Source organism: Theropithecus gelada, chromosome 8, assembly GCF_003255815.1.
Source record: "Theropithecus gelada isolate Dixy chromosome 8, Tgel_1.0, whole genome shotgun sequence".
Classification (NCBI taxonomy): Eukaryota; Metazoa; Chordata; class Mammalia; order Primates; family Cercopithecidae; genus Theropithecus; species Theropithecus gelada.
Genome location: NC_037676.1, coordinates 106,145,550 through 106,169,024, shown reverse-complemented (window position 1 = coordinate 106,169,024; position 23,475 = coordinate 106,145,550). Strand labels below are relative to the sequence as shown.

At 34.2% G+C, this 23,475-nt stretch overlaps 1 protein-coding gene across 34 annotated transcripts in view; it reads right to left on the bottom strand.

Annotated features, from left to right (window-relative positions):
• The window catches only part of RIMS2 (regulating synaptic membrane exocytosis 2), a 728,068-nt gene that overhangs the window by 339,666 nt on the left and 364,927 nt on the right, over positions 1–23,475 (bottom strand). For 24 of the 34 annotated variants that reach the window (XM_025395352.1, XM_025395359.1, XM_025395360.1 and 21 more), the window contains 5 exons: positions 10,051–10,118; positions 8,082–8,201; positions 4,834–4,933; positions 3,895–4,018; positions 1,924–1,970 (listed from right to left, as the gene is read on the bottom strand). In XM_025395352.1, coding sequence (XP_025251137.1) covers positions 1,924–1,970; positions 3,895–4,018; positions 4,834–4,933; positions 8,082–8,201; positions 10,051–10,118 — 459 coding nt within the window. Of the gene's footprint in view, positions 1–1,923; positions 1,971–3,894; positions 4,019–4,833; positions 4,934–8,081; positions 8,202–9,717; positions 9,927–10,050; positions 10,119–23,475 lie in introns of all 34 variants that reach the window. The other 10 variants (XM_025395354.1, XM_025395350.1, XM_025395351.1 and 7 more) reach the window with 1 other exon arrangement.

Below are 23,475 nucleotides of genomic sequence, written 5' to 3'. Positions count from 1 at the left end.
AGGTTGTTAAACTTCAGGCAGCAGAAGACACAACAGAATGTATTCTTTGAACATCCAGGCATGTAGGGACAATGATACCTACTTTTGATAATGTAAACTTAGAAGTCATACAGCTGGCAATTACAACCATAAGAAGAATAGAATTTATTGAGGAACCAGGAATAAAGATGGTTAAGGACAGGGGCTTGGAAAAACATCAATGTTTAAAGAATAAAAGACTGGATCTAATCTGAGAAAGGACCCCTGTCTCCTCAGAAACTATTTTGGAATTATAGCCTAGGGTGTTTTTAAATAGCTAAAATAAGATAAAGGTTTCCATGTTGCTCATACAATATCTGAGAGATGTAATAAAGGTGAATAAAAATTTTAACCTACCCCATAGGATTGTTGTAAAAATTAAATGTGATGGTATAGGTACAACATCAAGCACAGTTATAAGTACTAAATACAATGGTAGCAATAAGGAAAATGATGATAATATCATTTTATAATAATTATAATTTGATTATTTATGTTACAGTTTTATGTGATCATGATATTCTTTGGATAAAATCATTTAGCACGTAGTCAAAGATACTAAATCAAATAAGTCATGGGACCACATTTTAAAGTATAGCGCTATGGCATTCAAAGGACTACTCTGATAAAGACTTTAAAGAAACTTGTAATTGTAAATATGAAAGTTAAAAAACATCTATTTTAATAGTGCATTCTCAATTATTGTGGTATATAGAGAATCTGACCACTTCTCACCATCCTCATTGCTACCACCATGGTTTACGTCACCACTGTCTTACCACTAGATTAGCCTTCTCACTAGTCTCTTTGCTTTTACCCTCGACTCTATTAATCTATTTGCAGCCTAGTAGCCAGATTTTAACACTAAGTATCTAAGTATCAACCTAGTAGCCAGTATTTAACACTAAGTATCAAAACCATCCTAGATAGCTCCCAATTTTCCTGAAAGTAAAAGCCAATGTCCTTACAGTGGGTTACACGGCCTATGCAATTTGCCCATTATTCCTCTATCCTCATTCATACCATTCTTCCTCTTGCTCATTCCATTCAGCTACACTGACCTCCTTGAATTTCCTTAAATGCACCTTAGGCTTTCTTGCCATTGCATCCACACATCCTGTACCTGGAAAGACTTCCCCCCAGGCAGCCACTCCAAATGTTTCCTTCAATCCTTCCTTCTCAGTGTGGTCTATCCTGATCAACATATTTCAAACTGCAATCCTTTTTTTCCTCTCTCCCAGTATCCCTTACTGTACTCTCAATCAATAAACTTACTTCATTGAAAAAAAATAATTTAACATCTGAAATACCACTAAAAATAATGTTTAAAATTATAGATAAATTTGACTTTAAACTTATGTATTTATTGTTCCACTACTCCTCTGATGTTAAATCAGAACTGTTATCCCACTTTCCAAAAACATAAATTAGAATAAATGTAATTATTCACTAGTTTATTCTAAGCATCTTCCCCTACTTAATGAGGATGAGGTTACAAACAGTAAATCTTAAAACTAGGGGAAGTTTTGGGGGTGAATTTTTGGGAGCAGTGACTATGTTCATGATTTTTTGTTGGGATGATGGTTTCACAGGTATATATGTATATCAAAACTTACCTAATTGTGTACTTTAAGTATGTGCAGTTTATTGCAGTATACCTTAATCATGCTATCTAAAAATCTGTAATAAGACAATATGTTTAAAAAAAACTTAAAATATTCTACATTTTTGTATTTTTTCCCACAGTGACATGAAATAATACTAAATTTTCCATCTTTATATGCTTACATACTTGATAGTAAGGGTATCATATTTCTTACTTCACATTACTAGCTAAATACTTCATCTGACCTCTGATGAATGCAATTATAAATAACATTTTCTTCTAGAATAAATAAAACTTACTGGACTCCAGTTGTGCATGTGTGCTATCAGGTATTCTAGGTATATCTCTGAAATGATAAAAAGAAAAAGAAAGAAAAAGAAAGAGAAAGAAAGAAAGAAAGAGAAACTGTTTCAACAATTAATACAACTCATATTTTTTATCATTATCAACCTATTAATAGGACAGTGTAAAATGAAGAAAACTGTGTATAATAGTGGTATTATATAAATAAGAAACAAGCCTTAGTACTTATTGCTCATAAAAGTATTCTGGGCCAACCTCAACTATTTAAAAGGAAATAAAATTCATATGCATCCATAGCATACTTTTAAAAACAGACTTTATTTTCTATGTGTCTCACTGCACAATTATCCATTATAAAAAATTTGTATTAAACAAGATAAGTTTTACAGATAGGTTTTTATTCTCTTCTGCTCTTTGGTTTTACCTGCTGTTCTAAATCAGTAACATTAAAGTACAAATAAAATATCACCAAAATAAAAAGTAAAATATTCATGTTGTGATTAAAACTTTCATTTTATTTTATTTTATTTATTTTTATTTTTTAAAGATGGAGTCTCACTCTGTCACCAGGCTGGAGTGCAGTGGCGCGATCTCAGCTCACAGCAACCTCCACTTTCTGGGTTCAAGCAGTTTTCCTGCCTCACTCTAATTTTTGTATTTTTAGCAGAGACAAGGTTTCACCATGTTGGCCAGGTTGGTTTTGAACTGCTGACTTCAAGGGATCCACCCGCCTCGCCCTCCCAAAATGCTGGGATAACAGGCATGAGCCACCGGAAACTTTTAAAATGTAGTAACATCACTGAGAAAAGACAAACACGTTTCTTATGGGGAAATCTCAAATTACCATGGAACTATATTTACACCAAAAATAAGTGTATATTTTTATTTGAGATTTGACACAAGGATTAAATATTAATGGTTACATTCATTCAGTAAATTACATAAAGGACTATAAATTATTTAAAATATTAAACAAAAACAAGACTTGAAGATCCTTTAATACCAAGAAATATATTTGATCAATACACTAATCTTAAACACTGCAGTTTTATCATAATACAAAACTATGAAAAGACAAAATAAAAAATGAATACAATTTCAAGTACCAGATTTAATACTTTAAAAGGAACATTTCAATAAAACTAAGCTACCACCCTAAGTCGTTTTCTTCAGCATTTTTAAAAAAGAGATAAAAATAATACAGGCCCATCATTTCCTAAATGAATTAACACTGGACATTACTATTCTACAACAAATGATTTCTGTAGGCTTTACCCTAGAATGCTCTTGCCCTAAATCTGCATTTAATAATTCACTAACAGTAATATTTTTCTGTTACTTTTACTCTGATACAAGTATATATTTTGCCTTGGCATATAATGTAATTCAGTTGCCTCTTTAACATTTATTGCCAATGTTTGGAAATTGTCAATTTTAATCTATAGGCATTACATTTAATGCATAGGCATTATAAAACAGAGGTATAAATTACAAAGCCAAAGAGTACTTTGATGTTTGCTTATTTTGGGTCTGTTTGTTCACCTTGTTAAAAAAGATGTCATGTTTTTCCATAAACTATTACCTCTATCTAGGAATAGTATGTCCTTTGGCCCTTTCTTTCCTATGTTGAAATCTCTATTTTGAAAAATGTAAAATGTGTAGACTATAGATGATTTATAGTCTCCTTCCCCTACTAAATCCTATAACCACCGTCTAAGGTGTTACAATAAAATGAATAAACACGTAAATATTTCTTCTTTTGTAAGTAACTGTATATTCTACCATCTATATGATTAGATAAAGAGATATTATTTTTGGTGTGATGCTTTTGGTAAGGAAAGAGAAAAAGTTACTGTCTACAAAATAATTTATTTCCATAAAGCAATCAGAAATTATTAAATGGCACATTACAAATAGTTTAACAGTATTCAACTTCACACACATATAAAATACTGAAACCAACTTACCCAATAGGCCTTGAAACTACAAGCTCTACTTGTGGTTCAGGTTTGGATTCTAGAATGATGTTGTATACTTCCTCAAATGTGGCTCCTTGCAATAGCCTTCCATTCCATTCTAATACTTCATCACCTATAGTGTGTGTCAGTAATAATAATCTCATAAAGAAAATTTGATCCAATAAATTATACTTAACAGCATCGTAAACTTCAATAAACTCCATAGGATAAAATAACTATTATACAATATGAAACATACTCAGAACAGTTCCAGTGACACAAAATTTGATGACCATGGTGATTAGCGTATTTCACAGAAAAGGACAATGATTAAAAGAAAAAATTACACAAACATTATTTCTATGTGATTTCTTAATAGAAATTCAAATTCTAAGCAACAATCAAAATCAGTTGCCTCTTTAAAGATTTTATGACTTTATACTCTAGGTTTCTCAATATATGTGCAACTGAGCACCTTGTTTTTTTGTAAAGGGTTTCCACTGTCTAAACTCTCTTGTAAAAATCTTAATAATTAGTATATTATCAAATCCTCTTTAAGGTACTCAAGGATTTCTCCAATAGTATCCATTACCAAAGAGATAAGGGGTGACACATGGTAGGAAATATGCCTTTGTCCATAAAGTTTGTTCTAAACTACGTTAGAATTTTCTCAAAAGAAAAAGGTCCTATGGGAAACAAAATAGGTTAATATTATATACAGATTAGAATACCCATCAGAAAAAAATAAGATATAGTCAACATAAAAATGATTTTGATCTACTATGACTCAAGAAATAATAGTTTTGACTTTCCATTAATGAATAGAGATTTATATCTAAGTTAAATGAGCTCTTTGTTATTGTCAAATCACTTCTAAATAAATGAAAATAACTCATAACTACTAAAGTTGGACAGTTTAAATGTAAATAATCAAAGGTAAAACCCTACCTGGTCTAAGATGTCCTACAGTATCAGCTAAACTTCCTTTTTTTACTTTAGTAATAAATGCACAAAGCCGGCCTGAATCAGTCATCTTTCCTCCTACAACCTGTTTAAAAGAGGAAAGTATTAACACAGGAATATTGTTAAAATGAGCATAGTTGAAGATTCAGGTAAAAAATACCTAGAACAATTTGCAACATCTAAAATGCTAATTTAATGTACAGAAAATGATTTCTTAAATAATTTATTGTCTCTATTAGGTTAGTACGTGCCCTAAAAGCTAGGTCTTTTTCACATATTCCAACTGTTTTGCCATTTAATACCCATTATTTGCTGAAATGTTGCATAACTTAGAAACAACATAACAATTGGTAATTTTTGTCCTTATTCTAAAATTCTTGCTTTTGTCATTTCCAAAAACATATTTTACAGTATCATATTAATTATATAAACATTTCTAGTTATAGATGTAAATACTTTAATACAAAATTTTTGTTTCTTTTACTATAATTAGGATACACCACCAAACTTTCATTGGTAATCTTTTAGAAACACTGATAATGTGCATAATGATGATGGATCTTACTTGAAAAAAATTACAAAATTTACTTAATCGCATTAGAAGTAATGTAAACTTCAGACCATCTGAATCTCAATTTTTCATTTTTATGTTTCTATTAAAATATAACTTTTAGAAAATGAATAAAAATGTTAGGAATAATGCTGTGGAGTCATATGTATACTTGTATATCTTACAAAATTAATGCTTTGATTCTAATCAACTACCATTCAGTCAAATATCTCAATTTGATGGCAAGTGAAGCAAATAATAGCAACTAACTTCACTGACTGAAATGAATTGGTTTTTCTCTTCTAAACAGAGTGAAAGTTATTTGAATTCAAAAATCATGGGGTGTATCTTATTCCATGCATTTTTTTCATAATTACAGTGAATTACACATAGCTGCAATTCAGTTAATAAACTAATTAGTCCTATGTTTGAATCTGAAAATTAAATGTATAGCTCTTATTGACTTATATCCTTAAGTAAATATTTAAAAACTTTCTTGGCTTAACAAACATTAATAATAATTAATTAATTACACTAGCTATAATGATTATTGATATCTTAAAGCTTGCCAGGCACTTTACTAAATGTCTGTATGTTTGTTTATTTAATCATATTACAACAATTCAATTATCCTCATTGAATAGATAAGAAATCTAAAGCTAAGAGAAGTTTATTTGTCCAGTTTCATGTAACTAGTAACTCCTGTATTTGGAATTGAAGCCAAGACTTCCTAATCTTTATTCTAACACTATAATAGGCATCTCTGGATTAAAAAATTGTTTTTAAGACAAAGGGTCTCACTATTTTGCTCAGGCTGGACTTGAAACCCTAGGCTCAAGCAATCCTCCTGCCTTAGCCTTCCAAGTAGCTGGGACTATAGGCACATCTCACTGTCCCTGGAAATGGGTCAAATCTGAATTTAAATTCCACCATCATCACCATCTTGTGACCACGGGGAAGTTAAACACCTCTCTAAGCCTATTTCTCATCTATTGTGAGTGTTAACTAGGATAACAGATATAAAATGCTCAGGTGAGTGCAAGTACATGGATGCCACCCAATAAATGTTCTTCCAAGATCTGGTCATTTAAACCTATGTGGCACCTTGCTTCCCACTCCCACTCTCTCATGCTCCTGCTTTTGCCATGTGACATGTGTACTCTCCCTTCACCTTTGACCATAATTGTAAGCTTCCTGAGGCCTCCCCAGAAGCCAAGCAGATGTTGGCACCATGCTTCCTTTAAAGCTTGCAAAACTATGAGCTGATTAAACCTCTTTTCTTTATAAATTATCCAGTCTCAGGTATTTCTTTAAAGCAATGCAAGAAAGGCCTAATACATAGCCCATTTCCACCTACATCCAAAGTTTCCTAATATCTCTTATATTCTACAGGACAATTTTTATAGGAATGACTTAGCTCTAAAACATTTACTTTATTTAGAGAGAGACAGTCTCATGCTGTTGCCCAGGCTGGAGTGCAGTGGTGTGATCACAGCCCACTCTAACCTCAAACTCCTGGGCTTAAGCAGTCCTCCTGCCTCAGCCTTCTCAGTAGCTAGGACTCCAGGCATGTGCTGCTATGTCCAGCTATTTTAAAATTTTTTGGGCTGAGCGCAGTGGTTCAATCCCAGCACGTTGGGAGGGCAAGGTGGGTGGATCACGAGGTCAAGAGATCAAGATGATCCTGGCCAACATAGTGAAATCCCATCACTACTAAGAATACAAAATAAATAAATAAATAAATAGCTGGGAGTGGTGGTACGCGCCTATAGTCACAGCTACTCGGGAGGCTGAGGCAGGAGAATCACTTGAATCCAGGAGGCAGAGGTTGCAGTGAGCAGAGATCACAACACTGCACTCCAGCCTGGGCCACAGAGCGAGACTCCATCTCAAAAAAAAAAAAAAAAAAATTGGTAGAGACAGGACTTCACTATGTTGTCTAGGTAGGTCCAAAGCAATATTCTCCTGGTCCAAAGCAATATTCCCACCTGGGCCTTTCAAAGTGCTGTAATTACAGGCATGAACCATGACACCCAGCATATTCCTTTTTCATTTCAGGTTTTAATTGGGTATACTAGATGCACAAAAACCAAACAAAGCTCTATTGAATGTATTTACCAAATAATTTCCTGGTATTTTACAGTAAAACATAAATCAATATTTGTATTTAATTTCCCAGTATAATTATTTTTGTTTTTAGAATTCAAACAGTACTCTCTTAAGTGCACATATGCACATACACACACACACACATTTTACAGCATTTATACAAAATTATATATATACATATGTAATATACATATTACATTTCCCAAGTTTTCATTTTGAGTAATTATAAAAAACTATCACTTTAATAAAATATAAACACAGATTTAGACTTAAAGAATAAACTGTATAGTTAAAATGAGTTTGACCACTGTATTTCAGATTCAGGTAGATTCTAATGAGGTTACTTTTAATGTCTTCCAAATTTATATATACACAAGTATTACTGTGGAATTATGGCAACTTCTTAAATAATAGTGGGAAAATGAAATGTTTTAGATAATGAGTGCAAATCTTCACAAATTATTGAAAATGGAAAAATACACTACTAAATTGGTACAGGTTGAAAGTTATCCTTTGCTTTCCGGGTAAACCTATAAGAGTATAGAGCCAAAATATCATACATTTTATTACATACCTTCAAGCCAAGCATTGCTCCTGAATCTCGAGGTATACTTCCATCTTTTAGACGCTTATTTAATAAAATGCGACCAATTAAACGATCTCCATCTTTAGATGGTTGCCAGGTTACAGGGTGCTGACATTTTGCATCAACAAACAAAATAAATAAATACAAAATAAATAAATGATTTTGTCAATTTATGACAAATGGTCTCTGATTGTATGACCTCTCTAAACTTCAGAATTCCAGTGTTATGATTACACAAACCAGCTTTCATTTCAAAGCACTGCTCATAAGGGTGTACTATATTATGCTTATAACCTCAGTATAATCTCAAAGTTTTTTTCAAACTCCAATTACTTCCAGTTCTTACAGTTCTCTAACACAATAATGAATAGCTCTACAAAATCTGAGAAATTTTGAAAATGCGTGCAACTAATTATCTACATGCTGAAAAATAAAAATTCACAGGTAGAAAAGATACACTGAAATTCTATGCAAGTGAATTAATTTAAAAATGAAAATTTCCTCTTCAAACACATTTGGAAGATTTTGAAAGACTGTATTACAGTAACAATTAAAAAGTCAAATCATATTAAAACATTAAATTTGACCCTATGATGAGGGCTTTTTTGAAGAGGTTTCTAGATTAAAATAATGAAGTGTACATAAACCCCAATAAATTTCCAACTCAATCTGCATGGGAGTGAAACAGGCTTCATTTACAGGTGGGAATAGATTACATTTCTCACTTCTCAGAGGTTCTTTCATGATTCTTTCAGGTTTCTGATCTATTTAGTAAATTACCTTTACTAGATAATTCAATGATATCTATTGTTAAATAACCTTGAAAACATTAGTAGTTTCTTTGTTTCTCAGGGCTGAACCAAGGCCTCTGTAAATAATGACACTATTCTCTTATGAATGATATGCTCAATAGGAAAGTAAATGATTTGTGTAATCATAGTTTCATAGTTATCAAAAAGTAACAGGCATATCTTCATGCAAAATTTAGCAGGCAAAATGCAAGTTCCAGTCAATCGCATCTATATGGTAAAAAGATTTCAAAAGTCCCACTATCCTAAAAGCAAAAATAATAAATATCAAAGCAGATGGCAAGGGCTCTAATACTAATTAATACTACATTAAAATGCTATGACAATAAAACAAAAGACCAAAATGACAGTGAAAGGGAAAAAAGAAAAACAACTTTTTCTGTGCAAACAGTCCCAATTATCTCCCTTTTGTCTGGGATTCAAACTATTAATAATTTAATTTTCATCCCAAGGAAAACATATGCAAGCAATCAAATAAGCCAATCCAAAAATTATTTATTATTTGTGGTTTTTAATAACACTACAAAGTTCTCTCATGCAACGAAAGACAAAACATTCCTTTGTTCCTAAGATTTATTTTTATATATTTATTTTTTGGTATGCCGTCAAACAATAAAAACAGCCAAGTAAGCAAGAGATTTTTTTGGTTTGTTGTTTGTTTAGTTTGGTTTTGTTTTTCTTTTCTGCACCTTAAGAAATGCTACAGTGACCCTTGAGATGCCCTGTCCTTTTATTATGTTCTGTTTTAATGAGTGACAGAGAGCAAACGAAGACCGAATGAGCAGGTTAAAAGGCAGGCTCCACAATCTCAGTACCTTATCACTATGGCTATGCTCCTCGTTAAGGGTTGTGCTACTACACGTATCTACCCCAGAGTCCTTAATCTGAGGTTCAGACCATTCCAAATCCTCTTCCAAAGAGTGGCCACCAAAGTACATCATTTTCTTTTGTCTTTCAGACCTGGTGTTAGAGTCCGACAAAACTGCCTGCTCACTAGTTTTTCTTTTTCCCTTTTGACTGTCCCCTACAGGTATGGGATAAAAAAAAAAAAAAAGAAAGAAACAAAAAAGAAACATGCAAAGGTGTAAATAAAAAAGGAAAAGTGAAATGATAACGAAAATTAAATAGTAAGGCTCCACATGTCTCACCAAAGACATTGGGGATGCCTCACTGCTATGCCAAGACGTATGATCCAACCAGTTGTAATCCATGTCTCCTGTGAGAGTCAGACAAAAGAGCGCAGTAAAGGAGATGGTGAAAAAAGGGACAGACAGAGACATTATAAACATTTTAAACTGTGTGATCCTGTCTGGTCTCAAGAACTTTGTGTGTATATATATATATATATGCCAAAAGAAAGCTAATATTTAAAATGAGTAAAATTTATAGAAAGTATAATATAAGGTTTATATCTCTAGACAGATCCTACAGAACAAAAGTCCTGTGAAAAGAGAAATAATACTAAACAGAAATAGAAACAAAAAAATGTATATGCTGAAAAAGACTATCAGCTATGACTGTTATTCATGCTATTTTTTTTACTCCCATGTTGGTCTAAAGACATGAGTTTGTTCTCCAAAGATTAAGGGACATTTAAAAAGTTTACATTGGTTTGCCAATAACCAGTATTTTAAAAAGCCAAATAATTAAATGCCATTTCTGAAATGCAGTATGATATTCTTCATCATGCTAAAACTTCCTAAGAAATTTGGGTGGTTGAAAAAATTGTTTCCACAAAATAGTAATTTGTATGAAAATTATAAAACAGATTCATTCAATATTAGTAAAAATAAACTTTACTTAAACATCATGAATCACTTAATATTTTGAAATAATTTTTCAACTTTTTTCAGAAATCACATTCTTATAAAAAGTAAATTAAAAAAATTTTGTCAGACAATTTATGTAACTGGCAACTAAGAATGTATATCCACCATTTCCCAAACTTACATGCTTCTTATTTGCTCAGTATTTCAAAATATAAAATATTTGTTATCTTTAATATCTTTTTAGTCTATATATTCACATATATCTTTTAAAATTCTATTTATAATTTTATTTTCTAAAAATACATACTGAACACCTTCCATTTGCTATGTATTGTGCTGAGCTCTACTGTAAAGGGTAAAGCAATGAAATATGCTTACAACAGAGTAGGGATAGAGAAACAGAACAAATCATCAGTATCATATAGGAAAATACAAGACACTATGAAAGAGTACAATAAGATCTAATTTAGACTTTGGGGTCAGCAAACACCCCTAAAGTAATAATGTTTAAGATGAGAACTGAAAGATGTGATATGGTGCTATAAAAGAACTGAAGGAACACAATGGTTTCTGAACCAAAAAGAATGAAGAAGAATATGGTACTAAGTGAAACTGGTAAGGCAGCACAGAACAACTTAGATAAGTCTTTTATTTCATATTAAAGATTTTAAATTTCAACCATTGAGGGATTTTAAGTGTAATGGTGACATAATCTGATTAACATTTTAAAATGATGAATATAAGTACTACATAGAGACTAGGCTGTATGACACCAAAAGTTAAAAGACATTTACAGTAACCCTTGGAAAAGGTAGTTATGGCTTGAATAAAGATAATAGCAATAGACATGGTAAGAAAAAAGGGACTGAGATATTTTTGAGTGTTAAGAAAGACTAAAGAGTCAAGGTTAACTCCCCAGTTTCTGGCATTAATAACTGAATGGAAGAAAAAATTTATGAGGTGGAGAAGATTGGAGGAAGAGCACTTCTTGTTAGGGAAGGGTAAGAGGGAATCTATTTCATAAAACATACGACACCATTGACTATAGGATTCATAACTTTCAGGATATAAAAATGTTCGTCTTAGAATTTATTAAATATGGTGGTTGAATTTTGATATATTATTTGAACCTAGTGCACATACAAGAAGGAAACTGGCTAGGGTGTAATAAAACTTAAAGTTTTGGCCGGACATGGTGGCTCATGCCTGTAATCGCAGCACTTTGGGAGGCTGAGGTGGATGGATCATGAGGTCAAGAGATGGAGATCATCCTGGCCAACGTGGTGAAGCTCCATCTCTACTAAAAATACAAAAAATTAGCTGGGTGTGGTGGTGCACACCTGTAGTCCAAGCTACTCAGGAGGCTGAGGCAGGAGGATTGCTTGAAACCTGGAGGCGAAGGTTGCAGTGAGCTGAGATCACACCACTGCACTCCAGCCTGGAGACAGAGCAAGACTGTCTCAAAAAACAAAACAAACAAACAAAAAACTTAAAGTTTTGATCTGGAGACATAAATTGGCAATTATTAACATATAGACAGGAGTAAGTGAGATCATTTAGGGATAGAGGGTAAAATAAGGTATGAAGAGAACCCAAACTGAATTCTGACATTTAGGGTTTGATTTGAGAAAAAAAAAAGGGGGGGAGAGAGAGAAGATTCAAAAACAGCATGCAGAGAAAAAAAGGAAGGAGGGAGACAGAGGGAGGTCTCCAAATCAAATAGAGTTGCCTAAAACAAAGAAGAAATAAACTATCTTGAAGGATTTTTACATATCAAATAAGATGAGGAGGTTAAAAATATGCATTGGATTTGGCAACCATGAAGATTAGAAAAGATGTCAGGAAGAACAATTGGATAGAATGATGAAAATTAAAATCAGGTTGAAGAAACCAAAAAACCAAGGGAAGTGAAAAGTAGAAAAAGTTGTGTGTAAATGAATGGTTCTCAAATTGCAGTTCGCAAAATAGCATCATCGGCAACACCTGGGAACATGTTAGAAATGTAAATTCTGGGTGTCTCCCTAGACTTAATGAATCAGAAACTGTTAGTGGGCCTAGCAATCTGTATTTTAACAAGCTTTCCAGATGATTATGGTCAGATGTTTGAGAATTACTGGAGCCAATTCTTTTAAGAAACTCATTTATGAAAGAGAATAGGCTTTATTATCTAACACACACAATATGCAATTTGTAGAAAGAATCCCATTCTTTAACCTATGGGCCAGAGAAGTGCTTCCCAAGCGTTTTCATAATTATAATATTAGTAAAACACACTGGAGTATATGGAGATGACCAGTTCCTAGGATACTTATGCCCATGCCTGGATGGCTACCCAAAAAGCTAAGAGTATCTGTGTCCCAGAAAACCTGTAGCCCTTTCAAAATACAGTTGTGTCCCACAACAAAGCATTGACAAATCTGTGCAGTAGAGAAAAAACAGTATGAAGCCTGTAAATAAAAATTCTTAACTGGTTTATGTGACAGTAAGAAAATTCAACTCAAAATTTCTCTTCTCCCTCTGTGCTTGCAACCTACCAAAAAGGCAGACATGTAATTTCTTTTGTTCTGAAAATAAAAAACATAAGCTGTTTAACCATTTGAAACTAAAGTTAAAACCTCTGATTGACAAAAAAAAAAAAAAAAAATTGTCCTATATTCTGGGCACAGTGGCTCACGCCTGTAATCCCAGCACTTTGTGAGGCCGAGGCGGGTAGATCACCTGAGGTCAGGAGTTTGAGACCAGCCTGGTCAACATGATGAAACTCCGTCTCTAATAAAAATACAAAAACTAGCCGGGCATGGTGGCATGTAGCTCCCAGTCCCAGTTACTTGGAAGGCTGAGGCAAGAGAATCATTTGAACCCAGAAGGCGGAGGTTGCAGTGAGCTGAGACAGTGCCATTGCACTCCAGCCTGGGCAACAACAAAGCGAGACTTCATCTCCAAAAACAAAAACAAAAGCAAAACAAAACAAAAAACTGTCATGTATAAGTACTAAATAAAAACTTGTTGAATGAGTAAAATTAGTGTCCCTGTAAGAATAAGATAATTAATGGTAAATCATATAGAAAATAGTCCTAAAAACTATTAAGACTATTATTATAGACCTAATAATACTTACCACTGGATATTCTTATTTTTTGCAGCTTAATAGTATAGAACTAAGATAATAAAATTTTTTTTTCTTTTGCTGTGCAGAAGCTCTTTAGTTTAATGAGATCCCATTTGTCAATTTTGGCTTTTGCTGCTGTTGCTTTTGGTGTTTTAGACATGAAGTCTTTGCCCATGCCTATGTCCTGAATGGTACTACCTAGGTTTTCCTCTAGGGTTTTTATGGTATTAGGTCTAACATTTAAGTCTCTAATCCATCTTGAATTAATTTTCGTATAAGGAGTAAGGAAAGGATCCAGTTTCAGCTTTCTACTTATGGCTAGCCAATTTTCCCAGCACCATTTATTAAATAGGGAATCCTTTCCCCATTTCTTGTTTCTCTCAGGTTTGTCAAAGATCAGATGGCTGTAGATGTGTGGTATTATTTCTGAGGACTCTGTTCTGTTCCATTGGTCTATATCTCTGTTTTGGTACCAGTACCATGCTGTTTTGGTTACTGTAGCCTTGTAGTATAGTTTGAAGTCAGGTAGCGTGATGCCTCCAGCTTTGTTCTTTTGACTTAGGATTGTCTTAGAGATGCGGGCTCTTTCTTGGTTCCATATGAACTTTAAAGCAGTTTTTTCCAATTCTGTGAAGAAACTCATTGGTAGCTTGATGGGGATGGCATTGAATCTATAAATAATCTTGGGCAGTATGGCCATTTTCACGATATTGATTCTTCCTATCCATGAGCATGGTATGTTCTTCCATTTGTTTGTGTCCTCTTTTATTTCACTGAGCAGTGGTTTGTAGTTCTCCTTGAAGAGGTCCTTTACATCCCTTGTAAGTTGGATTCCTAGGTATTTCATTCTCTTTGAAGCAATTGTGAATGGAAGTTCATTCATGATTTGGCTCTCTGTTTGTCTGTTACTGGTGTATAAGAATGCTTGTGCTTTTTGCACATTAATTTTGTATCCTGAGACTTTGCTGAAGTTGCTTATCAGCTTAAGGAGATTTTGGGCTGAGACAATGGGGTTTTCTAAATATACAATCATGTCATCTGCAAACAGGGACAATTTGACTTCTTCTTTTCCTAACTGAATACCCTTGATTTCTTTCTCTTGCCTGATTGCCCTAGCCAGAACTTCCAACACTATGTTGAATAGGAGTGGTGAGAGAGGGCATCCCTGTCCTACCATCAGAGTGAACAGACAATCTATAGAATGGGAGAAAATTTTTGCAATCTACTCATCTGACAAAGGGCTAATATCCAGAACCTACAAAGAACTCAAACAAATTTACAAGAAAAAAACAAACAACCCCATCAAAAAGTGGGCAAAGGATATGAACAGACATTTCTCAAAAGAAGACATTCATACAGCCAACAGACACATGAAAAAATGCTCATCATCACTGGCCATCAGAGAAATGCAAATCAAAACCACAATGAGATACCATCTCACACCAGTTAGAATGGCGATCATTCAAAAGTCAGGAAACAACAGGTGCTGGAGAGGATGTGGAGAAATAGGAACACTTTTACACTGTTGGTGGGATTGTAAACTAGTTCAACCATTATGGAAAACAGTATGGCGATTCCTCAAGGATCTAGAACTAGATTACTATATGACCCAGCCATCCCATTACTGGGTATATACCCAAAGGATTATAAATCATGCTGCTATAAAGACACATGCACACATATGTTTATTATGGCACTATTCACAATAGCAAAGACTTGGAATCAACCCAAATGTCCATCAGTGACAGACTGGATTAAGAAAATGTGGCACATATACACCATGGAATACTATGCAGCCATAAAAAAGGATGAGTTTGTGTCCTTTGTAGGGACATGGATGCAGCTGGAAACCATCATTCTTAGCAAACTATCACAAGAACAGAAAACCAAACACCGCATGTTCTCACTCATAGGTGGGAACTGAACAATGAGATCACTTGGACTCGGGAAGGGGAACATCACACACCGGGGCCTATCATGGGGAGGGGGGAGGGGGGAGGGATTGCATTGGGAGTTATACCTGATGTAAATGATGAGTTGATGGGTGCTGACGAGTTGATGGGTGCAGCACAGCAACATGGCACAAGTATACATATGTAACAAACCTGCACATTATGCACATGTACCCTAGAACTTAAAGTATAATAATAAAAATAAATAAATTTAAAAAAATAAAAATAAAAATAAAATAAATTTTTTTTTTTTAGTAACAGTACAAAAATGTATTAGTGTGCTTTCCAGTTCTAGAACAAGAACTAGAAAGCACATGAAGAACCAAATGGAAATTTTAGAACTGAAAAATAACTGAAATACAAAATACAAAATACAAAAATAACTGAAATACAAAAAGCAACCACAGAATGGAGAGGACAGAGGAATGACTCAGTGAACTTGAAGACGGAACAATAAAAATGACCCAATCTGAAAAACAGACAGAAAATAGAATAAAGAAAAAAAAAAAAAAAGAAGAAAAGAAAATGAGCAGAGCCTCAAGGGCCAAGAAACTATAGCAAAAAGTCTAACACTCATATCATTGTAAGTCCAGGAGAAAAGAAAGTGAATGGGTTAAAAAAAAAAAAAAGTATTCAAAGAAATAAAGACAGAAAATTCCCCAAATTTGGCCAAAGGTATAAGCCTATAGATTCAAGAAAGTATGTAAAACCCTAAACAAACAATACCCAAAGATATCTGTTACAAGATACACCATAATCAAACTAAAACTAACAACGAAATATCTTAAAAGCAGCAAGAAAAAGCAACACCTTACCTAAAAGGGAAAAACAATTCAAATGATAGCGGACCTCTCATCAGAAACGTGAGAGGCCAGAAGGAAGTGGCACAATATTTTTCAATTGCTAAAATAAAAGAAATGTCAACCTGAATTCTAAATATGATGAAATTATCTCTCAGAAATGAATGAGAAATACATTCTCAGGCAAAAGAAAACAAAGTGATTCTGTCACCAGCAGATCTACCCTAAAAAAATAACTAACGGAAGTTCTTGAAGCAAAAGAGAAAGAAAGAAAGAAGGGACCTGAAAGTATGAAGAAGGAATAAAGAACATACTAAGCAAAAATATGGGGTTTCTTTCTCCTCTTGAGTTTTCTAAATTATGTTTTTGATATTTAAAGGCAGAACATACATTGTCTGATGTGGTTTTCAACATATATAAAGAAAATATTTAAGACAAGTCCATTATGAGATAAAGGAGAAAATAAAGGAATTTAAGTGACTTAAGGTTTCTACATTCCAGTCTAGTTAAACTCAACACCAATACAATGTGATACGTTGTGTACATGTAACATATTACCTAAAGCAACCACACAAAAAACCTACAAAAAGAAATACACTTAAACACTCTAGGTCAATCAAAACACAATTCACAAAGCGTTTCAAATAAAAAACATGTTCAAATAACCCGTAGGAAGGCAAGGAAAAGAAAACAACAAAATTAGCAATAGAAGGAACAAACAGAAAACAAAAAAGAAAATGACAAACTATAAATGAGCTGTAGACTAATACTCCTCATGATTATAAACACAGAAATCCTTAACAAAATATTAGCAAAGAGAATTCAGTGATATGTAAAAAGAATTACACACTATGACCAAATGAGGTTTACTCCTGGAATGCAAGACTGGTCAAATATTTGAAAATCAATGTGATCCACATTTTAAAAAGTTAAAGGAAAAAAAAATTACATGATCTTATCTATTAAGTGCTAATGCAGAAAAAGTATTCATGATTTTTAAAAACTCTAAAAAATAACCGAGGAGAACTGGCTCAAACTAACATAGAACAACAATAAAAATCCAACATCTAAGATCATACTTAATGATAAAAGGCTGAATGCTTTATATAAACAGAAATTTCACCAAAGAAGATATCTTCATTTATAACAGCCAAAAAGTGGAAACAACCAAAATATCCATTAATAACTGTAGCATATCTATACTATGGAATGCTACTTAGAAATAAAAAGGAAAAAACTATACACACAACATGGATAGACCTCAAGGGCATTATATGAATTGGGAAAAAAACTCAAAATGTCACATACTGTATGATGTCATTCATATATCATTCTCTAAATGATAAAAATATAGACACAAAAAACAAATTAGTGGTTGGCAGATGTCAGGGATGGTGGAGAGGGAGTAGGATGTCATTAGAAAGAGGAAGTGTAATAATGATCTTTGCTGTAATACAGTAGTTCTTCATCGTTATAGAAGTGGTGGTTATATGAATCCATATATGTGATAAGATGTCCTAGAACTATAAAAACATTGTTCCAGTATTAGTTTCTTAATTACAGCTATGCAAGATATAACCACTAAGGAAACTGGGTGAAGCATATATAGGATCTCACTGAACTATCTTTCCAACTTCCTACAAATCTATAAATACTTCAAAGTAAAAATCTAAAAATAATGTTTTGCTGCCTTCATAGACTGTCACCACTCCATCACAACAGGTGTTCAAAGAAAAGGCTAAAGTATCACTTGTCAGCATGATGTAGAGAAGGTCAATGCTTCAGATAGGAAGTTACACAAAAAGCACACTAAATCCTGTCTAACTCTGGTATTCAGTTATTCTATTAGCACAAGTTAAACATACTTAAATACGAGGACCTGACAAAAAATAATTTAAAAATTTGAACCTTTGACTAAAATTTCCCCTTCACCTACCTCTATTGTAAAATACAAACTAACCTAATTATGTGTGTATGTGTGTTCTACACACAGAGAAAAAATGGTCATATATTCTATTTACAACATTTTTTCATACAGTCATTACATTAAGACAAGAGTTTATTAACTGTTTTATATCATTGCTTTTCATTTTTGGGTTAATAAATATTTAAAAATTAAATCACATAGTACATAAAGGCATTCTTCAACAACTTCAACAACTTCATCATGATTATAAAGTAATAGCATGTTGTAACAGAAAGAGTTTTATAGTTGAAGCTAGAAAAGCTATACTAAAATACTGACTTCACTTCTTATCAATTTTATGACTTGTGCAAGTCATAGGCCTCATTTTCTCATCTGTTTTGAAAAAAATTAGTTGTGATATCTAACAGATTGCTGAGAGTTTTAAATAAGATAGTAATGGAAGCTCTTTGCAAAGTGTAGTCACACCAAGTTCATGATATCATCATCATTTAAAAAAAATATTAACTTTCATTCTAATTAGGTAGGGAACATTTAACTATGGCCCTTTTATGTTTTCGTTTTTGTTTTGTTTTGTTTTTTTCTCTTCTTGGTATTCTGTCCTCCTTTTCAACTTGTCAAGTTATATATGTGGGCATTTCCCAATGTGTAGTCCATGGAATACTGGTTCTACAAAATGTTAAAGGGCATTGAGTAATTTAAAAGTTCTCTAATCAAATAACTTTGGAAAACTTTGGTTTAAGTACAATTAAATAGATTTCTTGAGTGTAGGCCTTTTTTCAAATAATAATGACACCATGCTTCACTAAGAGGATTATATAATATATTATTTCCACAAACTTAATTGAAACACAGAAGCTTTCTCAGAGGAGAAGTGTCCCAGGAACTATATTTTGAGATATAATGCTGAAACCTTCCTAGAGGGTCATTTCCCCTCATAAGATAGTCACTAAAACTGAGAATAAGTCTTAAGTCTTTCCCATTCCAAAGAAAATGTTCTAGTAAACTATTAAAGTAAACACAAAGTCCAACTCAAAAAGGTTTTATATAGGGTATATTATGTAAGACAATGGTTTGCAAACTATGTTCCATTGAGTTGCTTCAGAGACAACTGTTGGACACTGTGCAGAGGACTGATTCTAAGACGGTAGCCCATAATGCCCACCTCATGGTATTCATGCCTTTGTGGGACCTGTGACTTGCTCATAAACAAGGTAGGGGGATGGCAAGGTAATGGGATCTTACTCCCATGACACTGTTAAGTTTCATAAGACTTTGTCTTGCTAGTCGGCTTGTTTTAGATACTCTCTTTGCTGGTTTAATGAAGTAAGAAGCCATGATGTAAAGTCCATGTTACAAAGGAACTTCAGGCAGCCTTTAGGAACCGTGGATACCTTCTAGGAACTGCTAACAGACTTTAGGAGATGTGGGGGAGCTGATGGCAGCTTCTTGTCAAAAGGAAATAAATTCTGCCAACAATCTTATTAAACTTGGAATCAGATTCTTCCCTGCATCAAATGTTCAGAGAGAAATGCAGCACAGATGACAACTTGATTGTAGCTCCAGGAAACCTAGCTTAGCCATGCTAAGACTCCTAACCAACAGAAACTGTGAGATAATAAACATGTGTTGTTGCTTTAAGCCGCTAAGTGTCTGGTAATTTGCTCTTAATTTATTGCCAGTTCTGAAAGCAGCAGATTTTAGAATATGAACCAAACCAAAATGTCAGTAGATCTAGAGGCCCCATGTGCTTAGACCAAGTCTTAAGTTCCAATACAAAAGCATGGCTGGATAAAGTACAGTAGAATTTGAAATAGGATGATAAACATTATCCATAATTAGCTTATTTTTTAAAATCTTACTCTTTTGGTATTACCAACATATTCTTACTTAATAACATGTAATTGATGAAATGGTTGTATATATGGCATCTATTAGAATTTATCTTAATAATTACACAATTTGAAACTGTTCTAGTTCCACAGGTACAAATAGGAGCTTAAGAAATTAACATTCTAGAAAGATAGACAGGTAAAATACATAATTTAAATATGTATATAGATTTTCTTGGAAGCATATAGTCTCATTTCCTGCAACTAGTGGGCACAAACAGCTAAGTAATAAGCTCAAATGTTAATTATAAAGGTACGTGCTCTAAAGAAAGTAAAATTCTCCATGTCAGCAAGTTTGCTATACTAAGGGCAGATTCCTGATAGTAGGGAAACCTGAGGCATGAGATGGGAACATCTTAGCTCCATGTACTTGAAATTCCTATAACTAGATCCCCTGAACCCTCTGAATCTGAGGATTCAGATGCCCCTCCATTTGCTAAACAAATAAGAAACACACTGCGGAGGCAGACACCAGCATCATTGAGAATACCAGTGTTGGCTTTCCTCTGACTGATAGGACTGACAGTAAGAGATACTGTTACTTAACTGGGGTCCCCAAAAACAATCAGATAAAGAGGAGCCTGAAATAGAGGCCAGGTGACAGCTATTAGCAATCAAATACATAGTGAGTGCCATTATTATAATGAGTGTCAAGGCAGGAGTGGTAGCCACAGAGTATTGATACACAAAGCTAAGGAGAAGATCATTGAGTATAGCATCCCTAGGGGCAAGACAGATGGGCAACAAATGAGGATATGTCCAATCTATATAATCAAAACAAACAATTATGGATGATCAGGAGGCTAAGGGAAACCACCCCAATAAAAAGACAAAACTCCTTGCATAGTTTCTGGATCTAAACCAGTTTTCAGACATGGAATTTTGTGACTGAAAGAAAGGATGAGTTGCCAGGAGGAAGAACTCTAACACCACAGAAAGTAAATTCAGCTATTTTCTCAGGTAACAGTAAACACAGGAAAGGAAATAACTCACACATTTTAAGAACCACTGGACACAATGAACCGAGTTGACAGTGACACTGAAAATCCCAGTGTCATCATAACCCCACTTTTAAATTAGAGGTATATAGAAAATAAGTAATAAATTGAGTCCTGGCCCAGGTCTGGCCCATGGTGGGCTCAATAATTCCACAGATGCCATTTAGTGGTAATTACAGCAGTCTCCAAATGGACATACTTGGTATTCAGAATAACCCCTACATTAGTTCCTTGGCCTGTGGAATTAAGAACTACGATAATGGACTTGCCAACACGGTGAAACTTTGTCTCTACTAAAAATATAAAAATTAACTGGGCGTGGTGGTGGGCACCTGTAATACGAGCTACTGGGGAGGCTGAGGCAGGAGAATCGCTTGAACCCGGGAGGTGGAGGTTGTAGTGAGCTGAGATCACACAATTGCACTCCAGTCTGGGAGACAACAGTGAGACTCCACCTCAAACAAACAAACAAAAAGAACTACCATAATGGGGAAAATCAAGCCTAAGCCTATGAAAATTCCATCTCCCACTGGTGAAAATTACACATAAAAAAAGGACACAAAGGTGATGGCCCACATTATATTCCTTTTTTAATTCACTAGTCTGCCCCCCTGAAAAAACAAGTGCATTGATACATCCTGAAAAATGACAGTGGACTACTATAAACTCAATCAAGTAGTAGCCCCATCTCAGGTTAACTTGCCAGATGTTGCATCTTCCCTAAATAATTAATACCACCCCAAGTACAAGATACGCAGACACTGAATTGGTAAATGTGTTTTTTTCCATTCCTATCAAGAACGACCAGAACTACTCATATACACCTGGGATGGAAAAAAGACATACTGATAGTTCTTTCTAGGGTTATGCTAATTCTGTTGCCTTCTACCATAATACAGTCCAAAAAGACTGAGACCATAGGGACATTCCACAGAACATCATATTGATTCACTACATGGTGAGAAAGTAGTAATTATATTTGAAGTCTTGTTTAGTCATATACTCTTTAGAGGGTAGGAGGTAAATTCTACAAAGATTTAGAGGCCTATAACACCAGAGAAATTTTTAGAGACCTAGTGGTCATGGGAATGGTCAGATCATCCCCTCTGAGACAAAGGATAGATTATTACCTCTTGTGCCTACCACCAATGAGAAGGAAGCACACTGCGTGGTAGGTTATCTATTTGGATTCTGAAGGTAGCATATTCCACACTATGGAATATTGCTTGGACTCAATTGCCAAGAATCACAGAAGGCTTCCAGTTCAAAATGGAACACAGAGCGGGAAGATGCTTTAGATAAAGTCCAACCCTGTCACTTGGGCCACATTATGTAACAGACTGTATGGTATTAGATGCATCTATGGCGGGAAAAGAAGCCGTATACAACTTATGGCAAGTCTCACTAGGACAATCACAATGTACACACTTGTTTCTGGAACAAGGCCATGTAGTCTGCAGTGGAAACCTATCTACTACTTGGAAAACAGTTCTTGGTATGCTCCTAGCCCTGGCGGAGGACAAAGATCTAGTCATAAATCTTCAATGACCAAACAACTAGAAGTGCCCATTATAAGCTAGCATCTGCTAGGTCTGCAAACTGAAAGGCTGGACAAGCCAAACAATGATTCATTATAAGACAGAAGTAGTGATCCATGTTTGAGCATCAGTAGGGTCAGAGGGCATAAGTAAAACACATATGAAGGTAACCCAGACTTCCATACCATCTACTAATATTGTGTTGTCATCTCTCCCTCAGCTCACATCTATGGCCACACAAGGGGCCACTTATGGCTACCTGACAAAGGAGGACAAACATCATGCCTGGTTCACTGATGGGATAGCTCAGCATGTGCATAAAAGCCAAAAGTAGACTGGTGCTGTACCACAGCCCTATTCAAGAGTGGCCCTGAAAGAAAGCAATGAAGAAAATAGGGCAGGGCTTCAGATGGCCATCCACTTTGTATAGAAAAAGAAGGTGCCATGAAGTAAGAATATATACAAACACATAGGCAGGACAAATGGCTTGGCTAATTAATAGGCCAACAAGGAAAAAAAAATTGACAAGATTGAAGACAAGGATGTCTGGAGAAGTGGTTTGTAAAAATATCCATGGGAATAAGGAAAAAA